The sequence below is a fragment of the Tympanuchus pallidicinctus genome, unplaced genomic scaffold (assembly GCF_026119805.1).
Source record: "Tympanuchus pallidicinctus isolate F22 unplaced genomic scaffold, pur_lepc_1.0 scaffold1, whole genome shotgun sequence".
In the NCBI taxonomy this organism is placed as follows: Eukaryota; Metazoa; Chordata; class Aves; order Galliformes; family Phasianidae; genus Tympanuchus; species Tympanuchus pallidicinctus.
The window spans coordinates 69,499,512-69,519,711 of NW_026294618.1; the positions used below are offsets into that span (position 1 = coordinate 69,499,512).

Below are 20,200 nucleotides of genomic sequence, written 5' to 3' on the forward strand. Positions count from 1 at the left end.
GTTTTGGTCTTTAACATGAAGTCTCCTTTTAAAGCAGAGAAGTACATTTTTCTCCTGACATAACTCTTGTTATTATTACCACTTTGTGCTGTCTGCAAGCCCTCAGATGTGGTTATAGGCTGGGGGAAAGTGAAACATTTGCATCTTATTTCAGGTAGGATAGTGCAGTAAATTGTGGATTTCTAATAGGAAAAGAGTGGATGAAAGAAATTGATAATATCTCTCTCCATAAATGACATTGGCTGGTCTCTTCATTCATCGGGGCAATTATTTGTGTTAGATTTATGTATAGTAGGGACTATTAAACTCTGCATTGCGCTTGTAGCTGTGTAGATATGTTCCCTGCTGGAACAATGCTGTATGTATAAGATATGAGGTAATGGGGAGATAAAAGAGAAAGGCTATAAAAGTGTTTTTGAAAGGTGGATGTGGCAAGGAGATTAATGTGAAGAGATTACTTTGATACAAGAAAAAAACAAAAAACAAAAAAAAAAACAAAACTATTTGTCCTGGCCACTTTGCCACGGATAACTGCAAGGATACCAAAAGTAGCAATTATTTTTGTGGTATTCCACTACGGACAGTGTAGCAGAAATGCTAACTTGCAGCTGGACCCAGTGATTCAGCACCTGGTGAGAAGGCCAACCCAGGGAAGCTCAGGTGCATGCAATGTACCTGAATGACCAGAAGAGGTGGAGCCAGGATGCACCCCTTCCGAGACCTCATTTAAGGATTAGCAGTGCAAGTGAGGGTATCTTGCTGGAGTTCTCTGTGTGCTGGAGATCTCCTAAAGGTAAGCAGATTTTCTTCTCTTGTTTCTGCATCTATGGCTGCTGCACCTGGGCTTGTTCTCATTTGCTGTAGCCTAGGATTGTGACGCTCCACTGTTATTGTGCTGCTTTCCATCACATTATAGTATTACAGATAGACAATAGAAACATGTTGTTATAGCTCAGGGTACTGACAGACAGTATTAGATCCACTAACTTAAAAAGGCTTTGATCCTTAGTCATGCTCGTCCTCTGAGGAAAAAGCTGAGTAGATTTTAACACTGGAAAAGGAGGTGAAGGCAGACAGTGAGAGGCTGTGACAGCAGGCTTTGTACGCTTTCACTTGGCAAGCTGTTGCAATGGACGTACTGTCATATTAAAGCAGTGTAAAGAGGAGGGCTTGTGACAGGCCTGTGCAATTCCTCCATGCTTGCATTGTCTCAGTGCACAGCAGATTTCCATCCCTCTCTCTCAGCAGGGGTGATAGGGCAGGTCTGTCCTGGCCCTGCAGAGTGAATGCCTGCATAGCTGTGAAGGCACGGTCATCTGAGAGATAGATGTCAGAGTGCATGCAATTAGCTCCCAGTAGTCCTTCTCTGGAAAACCAATAGGCTGTTGTAGATGTGACTGGGCAGGATGTTAAGTTAACGGTGTAGAGTTCATGTGATGCACAGGCTGGCAATGTCTAGTGAAGCTGAACATCTTTTTTTTTTCTTTTTCTTTTTTTTCTTTTTTTTTTTTCTCTCTATACACCATGTCTAAATACCCATTCCTTAACAGACAAAGCTCCATCCATTTTACCTTCAGCCCTATCCAAGGGCTCTAAAACATACGGAGAACGTGAGCACTAGTTCAACAGCTGCTGCCCACAGACCATCATTCAGGCTCCAAGGGTGTAGGCTGCTATTGGAGCCTTTAGGCAAAGGCTGTGTGAAGCACGGCTCCTGGGAACCACCAGCCCATAGCCAGGAGAGCTTGGACTGGTAGGATTTCACTTTTTCTATTACCGCAGAGGTGATACCTTTGTTTCTGTTCTCCAGAGCTTTTGAGTGATGAGATTTCATTTCCTCTTCCATCATTAATGCTGTCAGATTAGATTTCCTTGACTTGTTGCCTTTTCATTGAGAAGGCATAAGGTTTGATTTGGATTTCTGTGGCCTTAACTGCCTTTCACGTGAGGAAGACTCTTAGCGCCTCTCTCTTCAGCTGTTAGTCAAGGTGACATAAATGGAACCTAAAAAGCCCAACATAGAAAACTATTATGTCCACTTCTTGCTGGGCTTTGTGCTACAGCTCTGAATTTCAGCCCTCATTTTAAAACATCTGGTATGAGCTTTTCTTAGTCACGCTTATGTAATTCCTTCTCCATCGACACCAGGTGGACCCTGGTCACTCAGGATTTAAAGTTGGTTATTCAAATGACAGCAACCTGATTAAGTCTTTCATAACCTCGTTGTCATTAAACCTCATGTGCTGTCGTCAGTTTAATGTTTCAGGGTTTATCCTCTGACTTGACTGATCCTAGGTTCTCTAGTGCTTGTTGGCTGCTAAGCCCTTCCATTGCTCTATCCTTCTATAAGGGTCTGTTTTTAGGCCAGATGATTTCATTTTGTGCTGTCTCCAGGGGCTTGAGAAACATGATTGGTTTGTCTGGGTCTCTCTATAGCTCTCCCTATATTTGCACTGATTTATGGATAGAATTTACTATGTAGATTGAGGTGCCTCTGTGAAACTGAGCAGCTCTCTGTCCTTGCTTCCTCCTCTGACTTTGTATGAAGTTATATAAAACATCTTTGTTCTGTCTCTGAGATTAGTCTCATTTTAAACTACTTGGTGCTTTTCTGAACTTTGCATTGATTTGAATCCAAATGTCACAGCCACAGTCACATGAAACCACAGTTTCTAATACTTTCCATTACTTTGGCCCATTGTAGTGTGGACTTCTGCCCGGTGTCTTGCAGCCTGGCAGGGTTTGCTCATGCTCCTGCACACATCTTTGCTAATTGGGAGCATGTTACAACTGAAACTGAGACTGGATGAAACTGAGCCCAGCTTGGGGTTAGTTTTTAAAGGCTTTTCCTTCAGTTTTCAGCAGTAAGGCAATACAGGCTTTCTCTGGACTGTTCTCTAGGGAAAACATCCTTCTCTTCTGTTTCCAGTGGCACAAGAGAGGTAAAGGAAGGGGAGGTCAGGAAGGTCATGCAGAGTTTTAGGGGCTGTGCTGGGACTGCAAGAGCCAGGCCTGAGATCTAGACTGCCCTACTAAATGTCATGGCCAGCCTAGTGGAAAAATGCTTCAGAGCAATGAGAAAAAAGGGTTCTAGAAACCACGGGGAGGGGCTTTAATAACTGCCCTTTGAAAATCCTGTCTGATGGGTTTTTGTTTGTTTGTTTGTTTTTTTTTTTTAAGAAAAAATCCCTTGGAGGGACTGAAAGATATCAGAATCTTATCTAAAGGAGGAGACCAAAATTACATGCTTAGACCATTTTGCCCAGCAGAGAGATGCTAGATGCCCCTAGGCAGTTGCTTTCTCTGTGTTGAATAGTAGCAGAAGAGGAGTCTGTCCCAAATGCGGTCTTAATACTCAGACATGCTCACACCACGTGAGGCTCTGCCATCCCTGACTGCTGGCAAGGAGATGCTGACACAGAGCAGATGGATCCTGGGGCTGTCATTACCCTGAGTAGGGGTGACACCCAGGGCAGACCCCTGCTGCTACACGCAGGCCCCTTCTCTGCCCTCCCTGCACGAGCCTGGCAGTAGCATTGCTACTTCTCCCTTTGTGCACCCAGAATGAAAGACAAAAGACATCATTCTGTATGCTTTGGTGAGTAATGACAGCATTATCTGTGCTGGCAGCTGCAGTATCAGGCAGCTCTCTAAGTACTTTACCAGGGCAAACAGGCATAGCTATCTGAGCTGCAGGTCCAGGTTTTGTTTGAGCCAAGCCAGCACTGCTGCATTCATATGCTACTTTGAAAGAGGAGTTGTTTAATGAACAAAAGGGTGCTTTTATGATTATGTATTTTTATTCTTTTCTTTTGAGCTGTGAAACACCAAGTGGCAGTGTAGGAGAGCAGCCAGCTGCTGCACCTCCTCAACCATTTCATCACAGGAAAGCCGCACAGAAACTCGGATTGTATTGGGAAAATGGATGTCAGAACATCCACTGGGCTTTTGGGGAGCTTAGGGTTTACAAAGGCTTCCATTACTGTGTGTTCCAGCACCCTGACCAGAGGCAGTCCTACTTGTTTTCTCTCTGAGAGCATCCTGGACTGAATTCACTGAATTCGTTCAGTTCCATCCCCCAGGCAGTGAGCTGAAATCTTATTCTACAGTTAATACTGAAAAGGTGGAACAACAAGGCAAGGTAAAATAAACCCAAAACCACAGCAAACATTTAAGTGCTTGCTTAGGAACCATCCAGTAAAAACAGAAGAGTAGGAAACGCTGCTCTCTGACTGCTTTTTGCCACTTACTGCATCCTCAGAAACTTCAGTCACGAGTTTTCATTATTTCCTGTAAGAAAACAGCGGTGGGCCTACGTTTAACTTTCATCCCCTTGCTTCCAGAGCTGTTGGCTGGGAAAAGCGAAAGGTTAATGACATTTCCAAGCGCTGCGTGACCGGGGTCCTCCACACGGTGGCAGCTTCGGCTCAGGAGAAAGGAGCGGCAGTAGGCGGCCGGCGGCCGGAGCTGCTGCTCTGCTGTGTCCTGTGCTGTGTTGTCCTGCGAGCTTCTGGGCTCCAGGCAGCCCCACTGTGGATGCAAGCAGCTCAATGGGAGCTGGTGCGACTGCAGCAGCTTGTATATGTAGCCTTGCTACATATACAGCCTGCCAATGGAAGCTGTATTGTACCGAATGTCGTTATAAGCTGCAGCAATGCCTGCTGGTGTTGGTATGTTTGCAGGTGTTGTATTGTTAGGTGAGCTTTGGAGATAGGTGTGCACCAGCAGAAAGGTCATCTGCAAGAGAAGAGGAGATGCAGAGTTGGTGGTGCTGCTGCAGGGAGCTGGGAGCAGCCTCCTCCATCATGCAGCAGGGCTTGTGGCACTGCTAGAGCACCTTGGGAACATGGTGCCCCATGCATCGTTTTGGGGAGACCTTAGCTACTTGAGTCAGCCCCACAGCTGCCCACTCACAGTGCGTGTGCCCAGGTATAGACAGTGAAGCTGTGAGGGATCTGGAGAACAAGTCTTACAGGGAGCAGCAGAAGGAACTGGGATTATTTAGTCTGTAGAAGAGGAGACTCGGAGGCTTTATTGCTCTTTATCTGAAATGAGGTCATAGCAAGGTTGGGGGGGGGGGGAGGGAGTTGGTCTCTTCCCCTAGTCTGACTGGTAGAATGAGAAGCAATGGCCTCAAGTTGTACCAGAGGAGATTTGGATTGGATATTAGGACTCAGAAAGAGTGGTGAGGCACTGACACAGGCTGCCCAGGAAAGTGTATTGCGTCACCGTTCCTGGAAGTGTTGAAGAACTGCGTAGATGTGGCATGAGGGATGTAGTAGGCATGGTGGGTTGATGGTTGGACTAGGTGATGTTACTGGTCTTTCAATGATTTTATGATTCTATAACCAAGTCGAGCACAGCACTGATTCAGTTTTCATGCTGAAAAATTGGCATTAGGGTTAACCTTTGCTCACATGGTCCCTGGGTTTAGTTGTGCTTCTCTTCACTGTGAGAACCAGCATCAGCAGCAGGATAATCTCTTTCATCATCTGCACTTTGAATGCTATTATTGAGAAGCATTTTTGCAATCCTCTTTACACAAAAAATTGGGCAAGTGCTGAGTACATCCCTCATGTTCACCAGCTGCTTTCACAGAAAAGTGTGTCCTGCCAACAAGGGCAGAAGTCAGGTGTACAGAGAGAACACGGGAAAATAAAAATTACATACAAAGCTTTTCCTTATCAAAGTGTTATTAAAATAGTCCAAAAAAAATTACTTTGCACAGCCTTTCCCCATCAGAGATAAGGAAAAACAAACAAAAAATGGCAACTTGCCGTAGTTGTCACAGAATGGGGGAAGGCTGGTTTATTGTCATGCAGAAACCTGCGTGGCCTATCAGCAGGTCTGTACTACCTGACTCCTCCCTACTTATTTACTCTGGGAAAATTCAATGAGTACTTTGTGTGCAGTGGAAGTGAGAACAGACCCTGAAAGTCTGGCAGGAGATAGAGAATCAAATTTCAGACCTCGTGGCAGTGAATCTGCCAGTAGTTAATATGAGTGCTTTGACTAAGCAAGAAAATGCCTTAAAGTGGCTAACTGATATTAGGAGCCTAGACACTGTTCTTGCATACTGTTCACGTTTCCCTGGGCTTATTGGTGTTGTTTTTTTTTTTCTTTTTGAAAAGACAACAGTGTGCTCCTAAATGTGCTGTACGAAGGAGCACTGCCCAGCTGGGGTCAGGTTTGCAGGGTGTGATGGTTCATTGACATAGTGACACTGAAATAGTATTTCTATTTCTGCAGAATGAGCCAGGTTAAGCTGACCTTAGCTCAGAAATTTCTGTTTCCATCATAGGCAGTAGACAGGCACTTAGAGAGGAGTCTGTGAAGTGCTACATGGATCTAAAACTCATGACGGCTTATTGTGTGGCATCTCCTGAGTTAGCACCTGAACTATCATGTTCTGCATCTTCTGATGACTGTGCCCTTACTGATTTCATGTAAAATTTTGCTTCAGTTAAACTCTTTCAGTTTCTACAGCGTCTTGTGGCTGTGTCTTCTGCAGTTTGTGTATGAAGCAGAACACTTCCTTTCTTTTACATTTTCTGCCTGTAATTTTACTGAGAACTTGCTAATTATGGCAAAATGGAGTCAACATTTGGTGTGTGACTTCAATATTTTGCATTTTCTCTTCCAATCCCAGTGGTTATTCTTCCAAACCAAAAAGCCATGTTCTCCCCAGGCACTTGGTTGCTCTACAAAGATTATACTGGGGGTTTCACAAAATCTCTTCCTTCCAGCATGCCTGCCATCTCACAGCAATCACTACACCTATCCTTAAAGCAATATTTCCTGTCCACTTCTTGGCCAGTCCTCCCAAACGGGCTTCCTCTTTCTCTTTCCTGTCATTTTTGTAGTTTGTCCCCTCCTTATCCAGACCTGATGTGATGTTCCTTTTTCAAAACAAAAGGGAGAGAAGAGTTATGAATGTTGATGGTTGGCAATCACAAATCTCTATTCACCAAAGTCCACAAGTTGTACAGATAAACTCTTTTGGTCCTGCTTTCTATTCAAGGTAAATCAATCTTAAAGAAAGATACTCTACAATTTAGTAACATGTGCACATAGTCACATATCATACACTCTGAGTTAACCCTATGTGAATTCATAATCAATGCAGGCCAGAAGTGTCAACTCAGCCTATGAAGAGCTTGTACTGATGTTCTTAGCACTGCCTTTGGGCTGAGTCTGAGCACATCATTCCTTATCCTCTCTCCAGAGTGACTTCTCCATAAATCCCTTCCTAACTTCACAGGTGACTATTGGGATGCTGTCCTAGTAGTATGTCTGGCCCCTTTGAGTTCAGCTCTCAGAGTGAATTATGGAAGACTGGAAAACGAAGGACAAAAAAAAAAAAGTAAAATATTTACTAGTATCTCTGCACAAAATGCTGAATTTTATACGGCCCTTCCCAGAACTTGGATCAATGGGTGCTTCAGCAGAACAGAGACAAGGTGTTCTTCAGCAAAAGAATTGCTGGCTTGCTGATCAATTGAAGTTTGGTGTTGGGCAAAAATATTTTTTTCCTATTGAAGACCTAATTACTCACTTCTGGCTATAACTCTACTATTACTCTATTGGGGTTATTGGTATTACTCTACTGGGGTTAAAAATTCTGAACCATATCTGGCAGTTTTTACATAAGTAAGAAGCAGCAGGAACACACCCCAGAAGTTTTCTTGGGCAATAAAACTATCCGCTATTTGCACTTCAGAAGACAAAGGCTGGTAAAGGGATTTCTTTTTAATGGAGCAAAGGAGATGAGGGAGGCTGCAATCAGAGCAGTGACTGCAGTATCAGCAGGAGCAGATTCTCAGCCACTCTCTGCTTCTTTTCTGGAGAAGGCAGCTGTGACCATGAATAACAAACAGGAAAAACAGAGGCAGGCTTTTTTTTTTTTTTTTTTTTTTTTAATAAAAGTAGGGCAAGGGGAAGGATGAGAAGCTTGGGCTTGCTTATGTAAGGGTGAGTACAAAAGGGAGTTCCAAGACCCCCTCCAGAGATCAGGAGGAGTGAAGCAAAAGAAAGGCAGGAACTTCTTCGTTGAACAGCAAGCTTGAGAGGTTTGTGCTTCTTTATACCTTTATTGTGGGTATTGAAAGATGAGAGTTGCAACAGAAAATCAGGGCTTTCTTTGTACAGGCAATGATTTTAGGAGGGATCTTGCTTCTATGTTCTTGAATCCCTAGCTGCTGGAAAGCCCTGGGGAACTGGTGGAATTGCTGTCTTTGGAGGCTTTCAAGAAAAGGCAGGTATGGCACCTAGGGATGTGGCTTAGTGGGTGGGCATGGTGGTGATGGTTTGACAGCTGAATGAGATGACCTAAGCGGACTTTTCCAACCTTATGATTGTATGAAAGTTTTTCAACCACTTTTTTCCCAGTACAATTCTTCTGCCACGGTTCTCTTTAGGGACAAGAGTCATCACAGCTGACAGGCAGGATACTTTTTCTCTGGCAGAGTGGTCGGGTGTTGGAACAGGCTGCCCAGGAAGGTGGTGGAGTTACCATCCTTGAAGGTGTTCTAGGAATGTTATGTGTTGTACTGAGGGATGTAGTTTAGTGAGAATATTGGTGAGTTGTGGACAGTTGAATTGGGTAATCTTTGAGGTCTTTTTCAACCGTGGTGATTCTGTGATAGAGACTGTCATCCTGCTGAAGTCTAGCTTTTCAAGCACAGCATCATTCCTAAAATGATGGCAGCTCAACAAAATTAAGCCTGACAAAAGCGTCCACGTATAGTAATTGGGATAATGCTTGTGCTCTCTACCTTAAAAAGAGCGCAGAAGTGAAATGAAAACCTGTAATTAAGTCATACTAGGAAAAAATATGTTCCCAGTTGTGACAATGCATACTCTCTATAATCTTAGAGTATCTTCTTTAGTATAAAATGAAAAAGTAAATGTCAGAGATCTAAGAAATACACTACTGAATGATGCGTAATTGTAGGGGAATGCTAATTGAATGAGCATAAGGGACTGGCAAACTTGGTGGGATTTGTGTCTGAGCTTTGCACTGGGGCATAAACATGGGCAGAAATCAAAGTCTTTACCACCATAAGGCACAGTTACCACCATGCTGTTGAGAACTGTGCCTACAGACAGCAAAAGGAGAGCGTGATTCACTGCAGGAGCTGCAATGTGATGTGGTTACAGCCTACAGGGCAGCTGGAAGCTGAGATTACCCAGGCTGCTCCCTCTGGGTGCTACAACAGCATTTCTGTATCACATGTGAGGCAAAATGACTTAAGAAAAAAGAAAAAGTACAGTAGCTAAGGGTTAGATGATCTCCCATCCAATGCATAACATCCACAATAAATACGTATGTCTGGCAGCTTATTACTGAGCAACCCTCATTAAGGATATTTTTCAGTTTTACAGAGCACAAGGTGCCCTTTGCTGAAACAGCCCAGACTTCAGCATTCTTGATACTGAGAACTTCAGATGGAGCTTGCATTTTTTCTGTGCCCAGGCCTGACTCAGTAGGATGCAGCAGGCTGGCTGTGGTCCATGGGCATGGTGCAGCCCAGCTCAGAACATGCTGCTAGGCCCGATGCCTCCTGCAGGCCTGACTGCTTTGGTAACACATGCATCTTCACTGGCCCTGGGGAATGGAAGGTTAAAAAGAGCTGCTTCTCCCATTGCTTGGATGTATGGCTGGGCTCCATGCATCTTATAGCCATTTGGAGATGGTGCAGATGCACAGGGCTTGTTCTGCAGCCAGATGCTCCTTAGATTCAGATGGAGAAAACACGTTAAATATTTCAAGCTGTTTGTTTAGGCCTTGTTGCATGACAGCATGCCATATGTGGCTATGCTCAGGACTGTTTTCAAACCTCATTACAGCTTAAGTAGTGAAACTGTTCAAATGAAAAAGCAGTGCTGCAGAGATGGACATTTTCCATCCCTCCATCAGGGCTCAGATGTCACTGACAGGCCCTTCAGTTTCACCACTTCCAACAGCCCAAACTCATCTAAAACTTTGTTCAGTCTTTCTTGGCTTGCTTCTTGAAGTCCTCATGTGACTGAACTCTATAGCACAAATTGGGCCTGACTGGCTCTTTAAAACTGAGATGTTGTCAGTTCTATTCCCATTAAGGCCATAGGATTTAAATTGCTGACTATAATGATGGTGCTGAATGAGACCATCTATGTCACCCCCAGTTTAATTTACCACTTACTTGCTTAAAGAGGAAGAGGGACAATACAGGGGAGTAGGTCTCTTCCAACCTGAGCAATACTATCACTCTAGGCCAAAGCTGGAAGTTTGCTTCCAAAGCAGCAGAAAGATCTCTGAATCCCTCTCTTTTTTTCTAAATAGGACTGTTGGAAGTTGAGACTGGGAGAGGTGAATTCTGTTACCTGGATCTGGTGTCCTAATCCCTTCTAGTTTTCATCCTCTTCTTTCCAGCACATTTGCTTTGAAAAGGAAAATGAATAAACTGTTGATGTTATGGATAGATTAAGAGGATAAAAATTGAAATATCCCACTCACTGATGTGTCACAATCACACTGACAAGCCATAAGTTAAAGATTCTTATCCAAGAAGAAAAATATCTGATCTGACTGCAAAAACTGCAGGCACAAGGAAATCTGCATTTATTTGAGTCTGGCACAAAATAAGCAGAGTTATTTTCAGGTCCTATAATCAGTTCTTCTGCATAACAAAACATCGGCGTCCATCTTAGTCAATGTGTAACAGCAGGCTACACAAATGAGCTGGGTCGGGTTAAAGGTTGTGTATTGATCTCTAGGGTTTTTTGTGCATCATCCAATGTTAAATTGTACCCGAGTTTCATTGGGTCCTTTCTGGTCTGATTTAACTTTTTTCAGCCTTCCCACCCATGAGTAGCTTTGTGCAATGCTACTGGAGACATTTGGGAAGGCCCCCAAATTGGGAAGGGCATAAATGCCCCTGCAGCCACCACGCACTGCTCAAAAGGAGCCACAAGGAGTCTGCCCCAGAGGACAGGGCATCTGTGGGGGACAGCAGCACGGACAGTAAGCACACACGGTGGGTTTGCTCTGAATGCCAGTTGTTCACTTCAAGTTTTCTTCCTTTTCTGAAAGGCTCTGTGTGGATTTACTTAGGGAAATACAGCATGTTTGCTTTGCACAGATCAGGTTGTTTAAGTGGCAGCAGTGAGAACTGCCCTCCTGCTGTTTCTGCCTGTGAGAGTTGGCGTGGTGGCTCTGGGAGAAGCAATCTGCCAGCACCAGCTGCTGTGAGGATGAAGGCAGAGAGTGGAGGGAATAGCAGCACCAGCTACTGCTGCTGATGTGCTGATTTAGAAGATGGGATGGGATTAACTACAACAGCAGAAATTCCTTTTGTAAGCCAACCTGTTAGACATGTGCCTACAGCCTGGGAATGTGAATGCATGTTAACAGACATGTACCTAGTGAGGTGTCTGTCTAATTACTAAGTGTCTATTCCTCTCAGGTTTTGCCTTTGCAAGAGGGTGGTGATACTGCAGACTGGAGCATTATCAGGCATGAAACACCTGGAGATCCCTGAGCAAAACGAATATTGTTATACCTTGTAAATCAGGTGGGGTGTCAGCTCTTGAATGGCTGGATTCAATCCATAGCACTTCCACTCTGTGTAAATTAAAGCGTTAGTGAGACAGACATTGCACTGCGTCTTCCTAAAAGTGTCAAGCTACCAGGCTGGCACTACTTGGAGACTGGCACCACTCAAAAACTGGAGGAAGAAGGTGGAGATCAGAGCTTGGTTAGCATTTCGCTTGTTCAACAAACTCTGCAGAGACTGGAAAGGGCAATAAGAAGGTGAAAAGAGTTGAAACAAACAAGATATGACTAGTGGTGTAAAAATGTAGCCCTGAATAACAGCATTATGGCCCATAACAAGCATTACTCTCACGGAAGAGTAATGTCTTACGCATTTGGATTTCAACTATGTGAATCTGAAGTTGTAGACTACAAACCCAAGGAAGGTGCAGCAGAGTTATTACTTATTAAAAAAAAAAATAATGATACAGGAGAAGTGAGAATTACAAATACAGAGAAGTTGTCAGTGTGTTTATGTATACAAGTGTATGTGGATATGTATGTGCACGCATACATGTTGTGCTTTTCTTGTAACCTATATGCAGCTGATCCCTTGTGCTAAAACACTGGCAATGTCCATGTTCAGGAGAAGTCTCCATTTCTAGTCAGGAAAAACAAGAGCGGCAGGAAACCTTTTACTGGAGAAAAGGATTACTTGTGCAATAGAGAAAAACTGAGTTTATCTTTCTTAATCCTGTTTTTAAGTGACAAAAGTGCTATGAAGATAAATACTTGGTTTCAGCGGCAACACACTTGTGTAAGAGAGCCTTGAGGCAGTTTGTCTAGAAGCTAGAATGAATGCTTGCACTGGGCTGTGGAAATATGAAGTGCTTTGTTAGTGCCATGCACTACACTGACTTGACATACAGAGCAGGAGAGCTCAGTGGTGGGACCTTAAGAGAACTGGTTTTCAAACCCACTTCCCCCATAACAGCAGGCAAATTGCTTAGCTTGTCCTCGTCAGCAAGATTTAGTGCAGCAGTATGCAGACAGATCTTTGACTAGGTCCCAGGAGCAACATAGCTGCACTGTTACAATGTTTTGAAAGAACTAGCAGTCTAGTTTGCAAGCCTAGCTCACTGAGATCTGCAGCCCTGTTTCTTCCAGTGCACAGTCTTCAGGTTGTGACAGTGGGTAATGTAGTCAGATTCACATTTAGCATTTTCCCATCTGCAGCCACTGAATCTGGTGGTCACTCCACCCAGGCCTTTTTGTTGAGCAGACAGTGCAGGCAGCATTAGACACTGTTCCTGCCTTTGTAACACACGCAGTGCCAGCACCTCACCATAAAGGAAACAGTATTTATAACAGGCTGATCAGTCTTTCCTCCCTGCTTTTTCTTTCAGCAAACGCTGTGGAAGTGGTTTTTCAGCATGAAGCTGGCAGCAGACCTTCTCTGTTTGCTCCTGTGCTTCACTGCTGTGGGTTGTGATCGGGTCTACGTCCACCCTTTCAGTTTGAATGCTATCAATGAGAGTGCCTGTGAGGAGCTGGAACGCTTGGCCCAGGAAGGAAAGAAAACATTTGTGCCTGCCTCCATTGAATCCCAAACCACGCCTGCCTATGAAGAGAATGTGAAGAATGAAGTCAGGCTAGATTCCCCTAGCCTAAGTGTCCGTGGAAGGCAGAAACTGATCTACCTGAAGGACTTTGTGCATGTCCTTGGCATGCGATTTTACAGTTTACAGAGGGAAGCACGGCAGGGCCAAAATGTCCTGTTGTCCCCTACCAGTCTCTATGGCTCCTTGGCGTCTTTCTACTTGGGTGCATCCAATCAGACAGCTGCTGATTTGCAGGGTTTGCTGGGATTTGTTCCCCCCTCTGGAGACTTCGATTGCACCTCCAGGGTGGATGGGCACAAGCTCCTTGCAAGCCTGAGGACTATCGAAAACCTTGTCAAAACCCAGGATGAGGATCTGCTCTTTTCCAAGATGTTCTGCCTCTTCTCTGCCCCTGGCATACCCTTATCCCAACAGTTTGTGCATAACTTGCTCCGCTCTGCTGATGCTTTTTACACACGAGCTGTGGACTTTACAAACCCAAGTGAGGCAACAAAACAAATAAATGCCTTTGTGGAGGCCAAAAGCAAAGGCCAAAGCAAGCACATACTGACAGACCTCGACCCGACTACTGACTTAGTGTTCGCAGTGGATGTTCGCATGGCAGGTGAGAGGGAGGCAAGTACTTATGTTGAGGCAGGCTGGGTGGAAGAAAGGTTAGCTACTGTGCTTCCCAGGGTAGAAACGAGGCCAAGAGGTGAGAGAGAAGAGCTCACTCGCATGGGAACCTTGAGCACTGCTCCATGCAGTGTCCTGTTCCTGGGGTTCTGCCCACATGCCACCTCCTCTCAGCCAGCCTCAAGATAGCCAGGGCAATGGAGAAGAAGTGGAGGGGGTGGCATCAGGGGACTTTTCCTAGACCAGGCAGCTAAGGTGAAGAAGGGCTTGGGAAGGTGAATAATAGAGTGCTATGCATGATTTCTTACAAAAAAAGTATCTAAATGTCCTGAGGGGCTTTGGGCAAAAGTCATCTGGAAAATAGGTTTAAAGCAAACAAAAGCAATACCTTCCCACAGGCTAAAGGAAATATCAAGGTCAGAAAGTAAGCCACCAGTTAAGGAAGCTGGGAGAATATGCAAAAACTAGAAATAGGGCAATCTCATAATTATGTGGTGTTATTCCATTGCTGATGTGCCAGAACTCCCTCTGTTCTGCATCTAAGAATGTAGTTGCTTTTCAGTATCCTAATGCCTGAATGCAATATCAGAGATGGCAAATTTTTGGGCAATCTGTGTAACAGTGACCGTATTTCAGAAAATTTGCAGTGAATCATAAGTTTCTAAGTGGGCTTCTACTGCTAGCACTGGAGCTCTGGTGTTCATAAAATGCTTTTGTACCTTTATCTTCTCAACTGCAAACTTGATTTCAGATTTCCTTTGCCTTTCATGAGTGCTGTCAGAGGATGCTCTGTAATGCTCATTAACTGATCCCAAATTCTGCAGAAGAGGTGTGACAGACCATCACCTTTTAGTCAGTGTGAGGTCTACCATAGAGATAGCACTACAAAAATAATTTTTGAATTGAAGACTAGGACGCAGAATTTTCTTTTAACAGAGAAATTTTTCTTCTTCTATATAGGAAACTTGTAATTTTATTTGCTTAGCAACACGTCTGAAGCTCTGAACGGCACTAGGTCAGCTGTTCTGCCTCCTCTTTCAAAACAATGCATTTGAGATGCTGCATTCTCCACCTGTGGGCTGGAGAATATTGGCTCAAGGATGAAATAATTAGATAAGTAACTCTTTATTAATAAACGTGGGAAATGGATGGCAGCATTGGCTTGGCCATTTGACTACGGAGGGACAACCATGACAGCTTATGCTGTCTTGTTCCATGTTCTGCCTCATAGCTGTAGGAAGAAAAAAAAACAAAAACAAAAACCAATATTTTGCTCTGACACATATTATAGAGGTTTATGAAACACTTAGAGCCAAAGGATTGATAGAATGATGTGGCAGAAATCTGAAGGCTAAATTTCCTCAAATAGTCTCAAGTGCTGCTCACTTCTCAGAGTTGTTTTCACATTTATAGACTTACTGCTGAGCAGGAACTGCTATTCAGAATCCAGCAGGGAACATTAAGTGCAAATCTTACTGATTCAACTTTTTTTTTTTTTTTTTTTTTGAGGTTGCAAAATAATTACCAACCAGTGAGTGAAGACACTGCAGTTGCATACATGATTTTAAACCCACTGGCATTTAGCAAAACAGCGTACAATGAAATGGTGATATTCCCAAGCAGCACCCTTGCTTTGGAGGGCAGACTTTCTGCATCCAAAATCATGTTAAATGCTCCAGAAGCAATCAGCTTCCTGGCATGTTGTGTTAAGCCCTTCTGGAAGCTCCTTTCATTTAATGGGAATGCAGAAACTGCCTGGAGCTAATCCAAGGTCTATGCCCTCAGGCATTCACCCTTGCCAGAGGGCAGTGCTGCTTCAGGGAAAGGAGTGAGAAACACCAGTAGGCAGCCTACTGATCACTTGCTGCCTCACAGAGTTGGGCATCACTTTATTTTCCCCTCAAGACCAGGTTAGGTTTTTAAAAATCAGTTACTATCCCAATTTAATGCATTTAATCTGAAATTTCAGTTGTATTCATTTGTCTTTTAATTCTGTTCTTGGTTTCTGCTCTCCTGGGCCTAAGTTTGGCAAGGTTACAGTTGCTGTGAAAGTGGCTCGTTACTGCTTTCAGGTGCTTTCTCTTTCTCCTGAGATGTGGAAAAAAAAAAAATAGTGAGCAACTCTTTTCTGTTATTTTGTTGTGTTCATAGAATGGCTTAGTTTGGAACAGAGCCTAAAGCCTTCCCAGTTTCAGCCCCCTGCCATGGGCAGGGCTGCCACCCACCAGCTCAGGCTGCCCAGGGCTCTATCCAACCTGGCTGAGAGCCTCCATGGATGGGGCACCCACAGCTTTTCTAAGCAGCTGTGCCAGTGCCTTGCCTGCCTTGCATCTGCCTTCCTGGCTGCCTCAGCTGTGAGAGGGCACTGCATGAGGGCTACCCTGGCAGATGGGTTCAAAATATGCAGCTGTTGTGCACAGTCATCACAGCTGCATGGGGGATGTAGAAGGAATCCATGTCTTCTGCATCTCACTATAAGCCATTCAAGAACTGCTTAGCAGCTTGGGAGGGAGTAAACAACTGAGCAGGCAGAAATTTCAGCCAGCTTTGTAGCCCTTTCTGGTTGCAAAAAGTGGTATAAACACAGCAGTTTTGATCAGTCTTGATAGCATTTCAGAATCTGTGCTGTGAGTCTGTCCCAGCCTCTGCCTGATGCTACCAAAAGGCATATTAAGGTAGGTTACACAAGCTTACAGTAGCTAAATGCAATTGTACATGTGCAATCCTTGCCAGAGACAGTGTGTTATAAACAAACATAGCCCCCAGTTAAGGGGCAGAGGGGAGAATGAAAAAGAAGAATCAATTTAAAATTTTTTGATGTTTTTGTTTGTTTGTTTGTTTGTTTTTTAGTGAATGCTAAGAAAGCCTCTCGGATGAAAGATCCTCAGGAGTTCTGGGTTGATTCAAACAGGGCAATCTCAGTCCCCATGCTGTCAGTAACTGGGACATTCAAGTACATGACTGACACCAGTGAGACCTTTTCTGCAACTGAAGTCCCTGTTGGCAAGAATGTTCTGCTGGTGCTGCTGCAGCCCATCAATGGCAATGACCTGGACAAAGTAGAGGCTGAGCTTCCCTTGCAGTCATCAGCCTGGCTTGAAAATCTGTCCCCAAGGTACATTTTAGACACCATATGATTTCCTGTAAGAATGAATGGGTGAGGGTGTGCAGTGCAGCTCTGCCTACTTCCTGCTCTACAGCGAGGTTTGGATCCTGCCACTGAGAATGTAGCATTTAATGCAGAGATGCACAGAAACCCAGGGATGCCACACTATTAGTAGAAAGAAGTTCCACTGTGTGGCAACTGACAGATCTATACAATGTGAAATGCATTACAACAGATACGTGATGACAGAAGGACAGGCACAATAGAAAGGTGCTATAAAGGAAGGGAAGATGATTGCTGACCCGTATCAGAAGATTCCAAGGTTCACAGGAGAAAGTTTCACCAAGGAGGGATCCCCAACCAGAGATCCTTTCCCTGTGGGGGAAGCCCTTAAATGAGGCCTAACAGAGGTACAGCCAGGTTCCAGGTTCCACACCTTCTGGTCACACAGCTGAAGTGCCTTCACCTGTGCTTCCAGGGCTGACCAGGTCCATCCTCCAGGTGCTCTATCAGTGGTTCAGGTCCTGACTCAACAGCTGCCCAAAAACTACCCAAACACTCTGCTCTGATTCTACAGGATACACTCATTTTTTATTTATTTATTTTTTTTTTACTTTTTTTTCCCATCCAGAAAAATTAAATTAACTTTGCCTGAGTTAAGAATAGAAGACAGCTGTGATCTACAAGAATTTCTTGCAGATATGAAACTGCCTGCACTGTTGGGGAAGGAGGCAGATCTCAGTAAAATAAGCAACGCCCACCTCACTGTTGGAAAGGTACAGTATACATCACTGGTGTTCAACAAAATATGCCTCCTGTAGCTGTATAACTTCAGAATCATAGAATTATTAAGGTTGGGAAAGATCACTAAAATCATCCAGTCCAACTGTCAACCCAAGCTTTTTTCTCGTTATGGAATGAATATTTCAATGGCTTATTTAATTAACATCCATGAGCCTGGTGGTTATGGCTGATCCAAGTAACTGATTATTGCATGTGCTTTTTTTATTTACTTAAATTCTTATCATATCCTGATGACTCACCTTTTGCATTACAGATAATGAACAAAGCCTTTTTCAAACTGAGCAGCGATGGAACACATCAACCAGAAGACACCACAGCACAGGAAGAAGATTCAGTGCCACAGGAAGTAATGCTGAACAAACCGTTTCTTTTAGCAGTCTTTGAAGCAAAGTCAAGGGCAATGCTTTTCCTTGGTAGAGTAACAAACCCCCTGCAGGAGGTTTAAATGCAAGCAGCAAGGAAGAGGGGAGAAGAAAAAGGATGCACATTTCCCATCACCTTTTTGTACTAATAAGCTGTTTTTATGATCATGTTGAGTGCTCTACCCTACTTGTAGGTCAAGGGGAAAGGGTTTGAAATACAGCTTTTTAAAAGCTAAAAAAAATTACAACATCCCATCTTTTGTTTCATGCAAACCACCCAGTTCCCTTCTTTCCTTCTCCCCCTCTTGTCTTCCTCTGCTCCACCGTTTTTCAAGGCAGTGGGGATAAAACAGTAATCAGCAAGTCAATTTACACTGTTATTTTATAAGTGCAAATGCCACTTACTACAGAAAGGTAGGAAAAAGGATCAGTTTTGCAAGACATCTCTCCAATTTTTCAAATTATCCACAGGGACTTCTAGCTTGATCAGCAGTATTTGCCTTTAAAATGCTGCCAACAGCATGGGAAGGCTTTACTTGTACCACTGAGACAAGATTTTGCCTTGCAAGCAAAAACACAGTTGTAGGAAGTTTTTGCTTTCTGCAGCCTAGATGGACACATTTATTTCTCAACTCCGTGGAAAAACTAAAAATAGGGCTGGTAGCATTAATGAAGTGCTGCAGATGAATTCTCATAGCCTGACAGCAGTTTCTCTGATTATTAAGAAAAAAGAGGCCCACTTACTCTTCCAATACAATTTCATTACTTAGAATATTTACTGATCTGAGATGCATTTATTACAGTCTTATGGTGAAAAAAAGAACATTACTGGTTAGAGGTAAGATGTGTAAGCCTTAACACATCCAAACTATATTTTCTGAGGGGGGGGGAAAAAAAAAAGAACATTATAGTATTAGTGGCAGTAATCTATACTAATGTCTATACTAATGGTGGGTGTGCTGCTACGTGTTAATAAAATGGTTTTAACAGTCCAAATTTTAGCAGTCACAGAACTTGGGAACATTAAACTGGAACAACAGATTATTAAGATTGAGTCCTGTATGAGAAAGAGAGAAACTGGGAGTGAAATCTTGGTACTGTAAAAGCCTGCAAGAGCTTTTCCCTTTGATTTTATTGGCACACAGACTTCCACCTCACATTTTTAGATTTGCCTTTGGAGCTGATGGCATTCAGACAGTAACTGCAAACCCCTCTGCAGTACGATACCAGATGTATTCCACAGGGAGCAGTATCTTACTGTCATCCACAGCGGTACAAATTTCTATCTTGCCCAAAGCCACTCATGTCAGCAGCTAGCTATCGGTGCTACAGATACACAGTGGATTCTTCTACTTAATAAAAAAGACTATTAATAACACAACTCACTCTTGTGAATACTAGGATGTCAAATGCTGTAATATCCATGCATTTATCTAATTATTCTGTATGTATTCCTGATGCTTTAACATATAAATACTGTGCTTGCAGTATACACAGCAGCAATTAACTATGAATTTGCAGAACAAGAAAGCTACAAATAAAACCAACTTCTAATTGCTTTGCCACAGTTCAGTTGGGTTTATGCCTGTAACAACTAAATCTCTTGTTCCAACCTTTGAAATTTGCTCTAAATCAGATTTATGTTTTACAAGACAGTGAGTTGCAAATTACTGCCAACGCTATAGCTGTAAGCATGAAACAGACAGCTTCCAAGTATTCATAAAGGCTCGATTAAGTTATTCCACTTATTCATTGAAGCCAGAAGGTACAATCAACCGCAAATAAAACTGCAGATCATAAAAGTTTCCATTTTTACCATGAAGATGGGAGTGTAATGTAAGGGAGTCCCTGGCAATGATGCCATTAAGTTCTAGGACAAAACACCATCATTTGTATTTGGGGACTGCAAGATAGTAAAGGACTCTGTGCACTGCTCAGTATTACAGAGAAGAGAAACAAGGAAAATACTGGCAGTAGAAAGCAGCTGTCCATTGACACCGTGAGGACAAAAAGGAAGAAAGTAGATGCATCCAGCTGGATGCCTAAGTCTGAGAGTCCAAATGGATTCATCCTAGGGAACTCACAGCTGGCTGATGTTATTGTAAGACCTATTTTTCACAGTCTTGTGAATCTGGAGGGGTCTCAGCTGATTAGGAGCTGGCAAATGCAGTCCCAG

The 20,200-nt window shown here is 43.5% G+C and overlaps 1 protein-coding gene across 3 annotated transcripts; it reads left to right on the plus strand.

The window, feature by feature from the left end:
- Positions 1-772: 772 nt before the first annotated feature.
- On the plus strand, positions 773-19,591 carry AGT (angiotensinogen). Of its 3 annotated transcripts, none has more exons than XM_052684333.1 (5): positions 773-793; positions 12,922-13,741; positions 16,603-16,867; positions 17,490-17,634; positions 17,916-19,591. In XM_052684333.1, exons 2-5 carry the CDS (start codon positions 12,949-12,951, stop codon positions 18,105-18,107), a joined length of 1,395 nt encoding a protein of 464 aa, XP_052540293.1. In that variant the 5' UTR covers positions 773-793; positions 12,922-12,948; the 3' UTR covers positions 18,108-19,591. The 3 variants fall into 3 exon arrangements, with proteins under 3 accessions (XP_052540293.1, XP_052540284.1, XP_052540274.1); XM_052684324.1 differs by lacking the exon at positions 773-793 and adding an exon at positions 7,950-8,069; XM_052684314.1 differs by lacking the exon at positions 773-793 and adding an exon at positions 10,866-11,018.
- Positions 19,592-20,200: the final 609 nt, after the last annotated feature.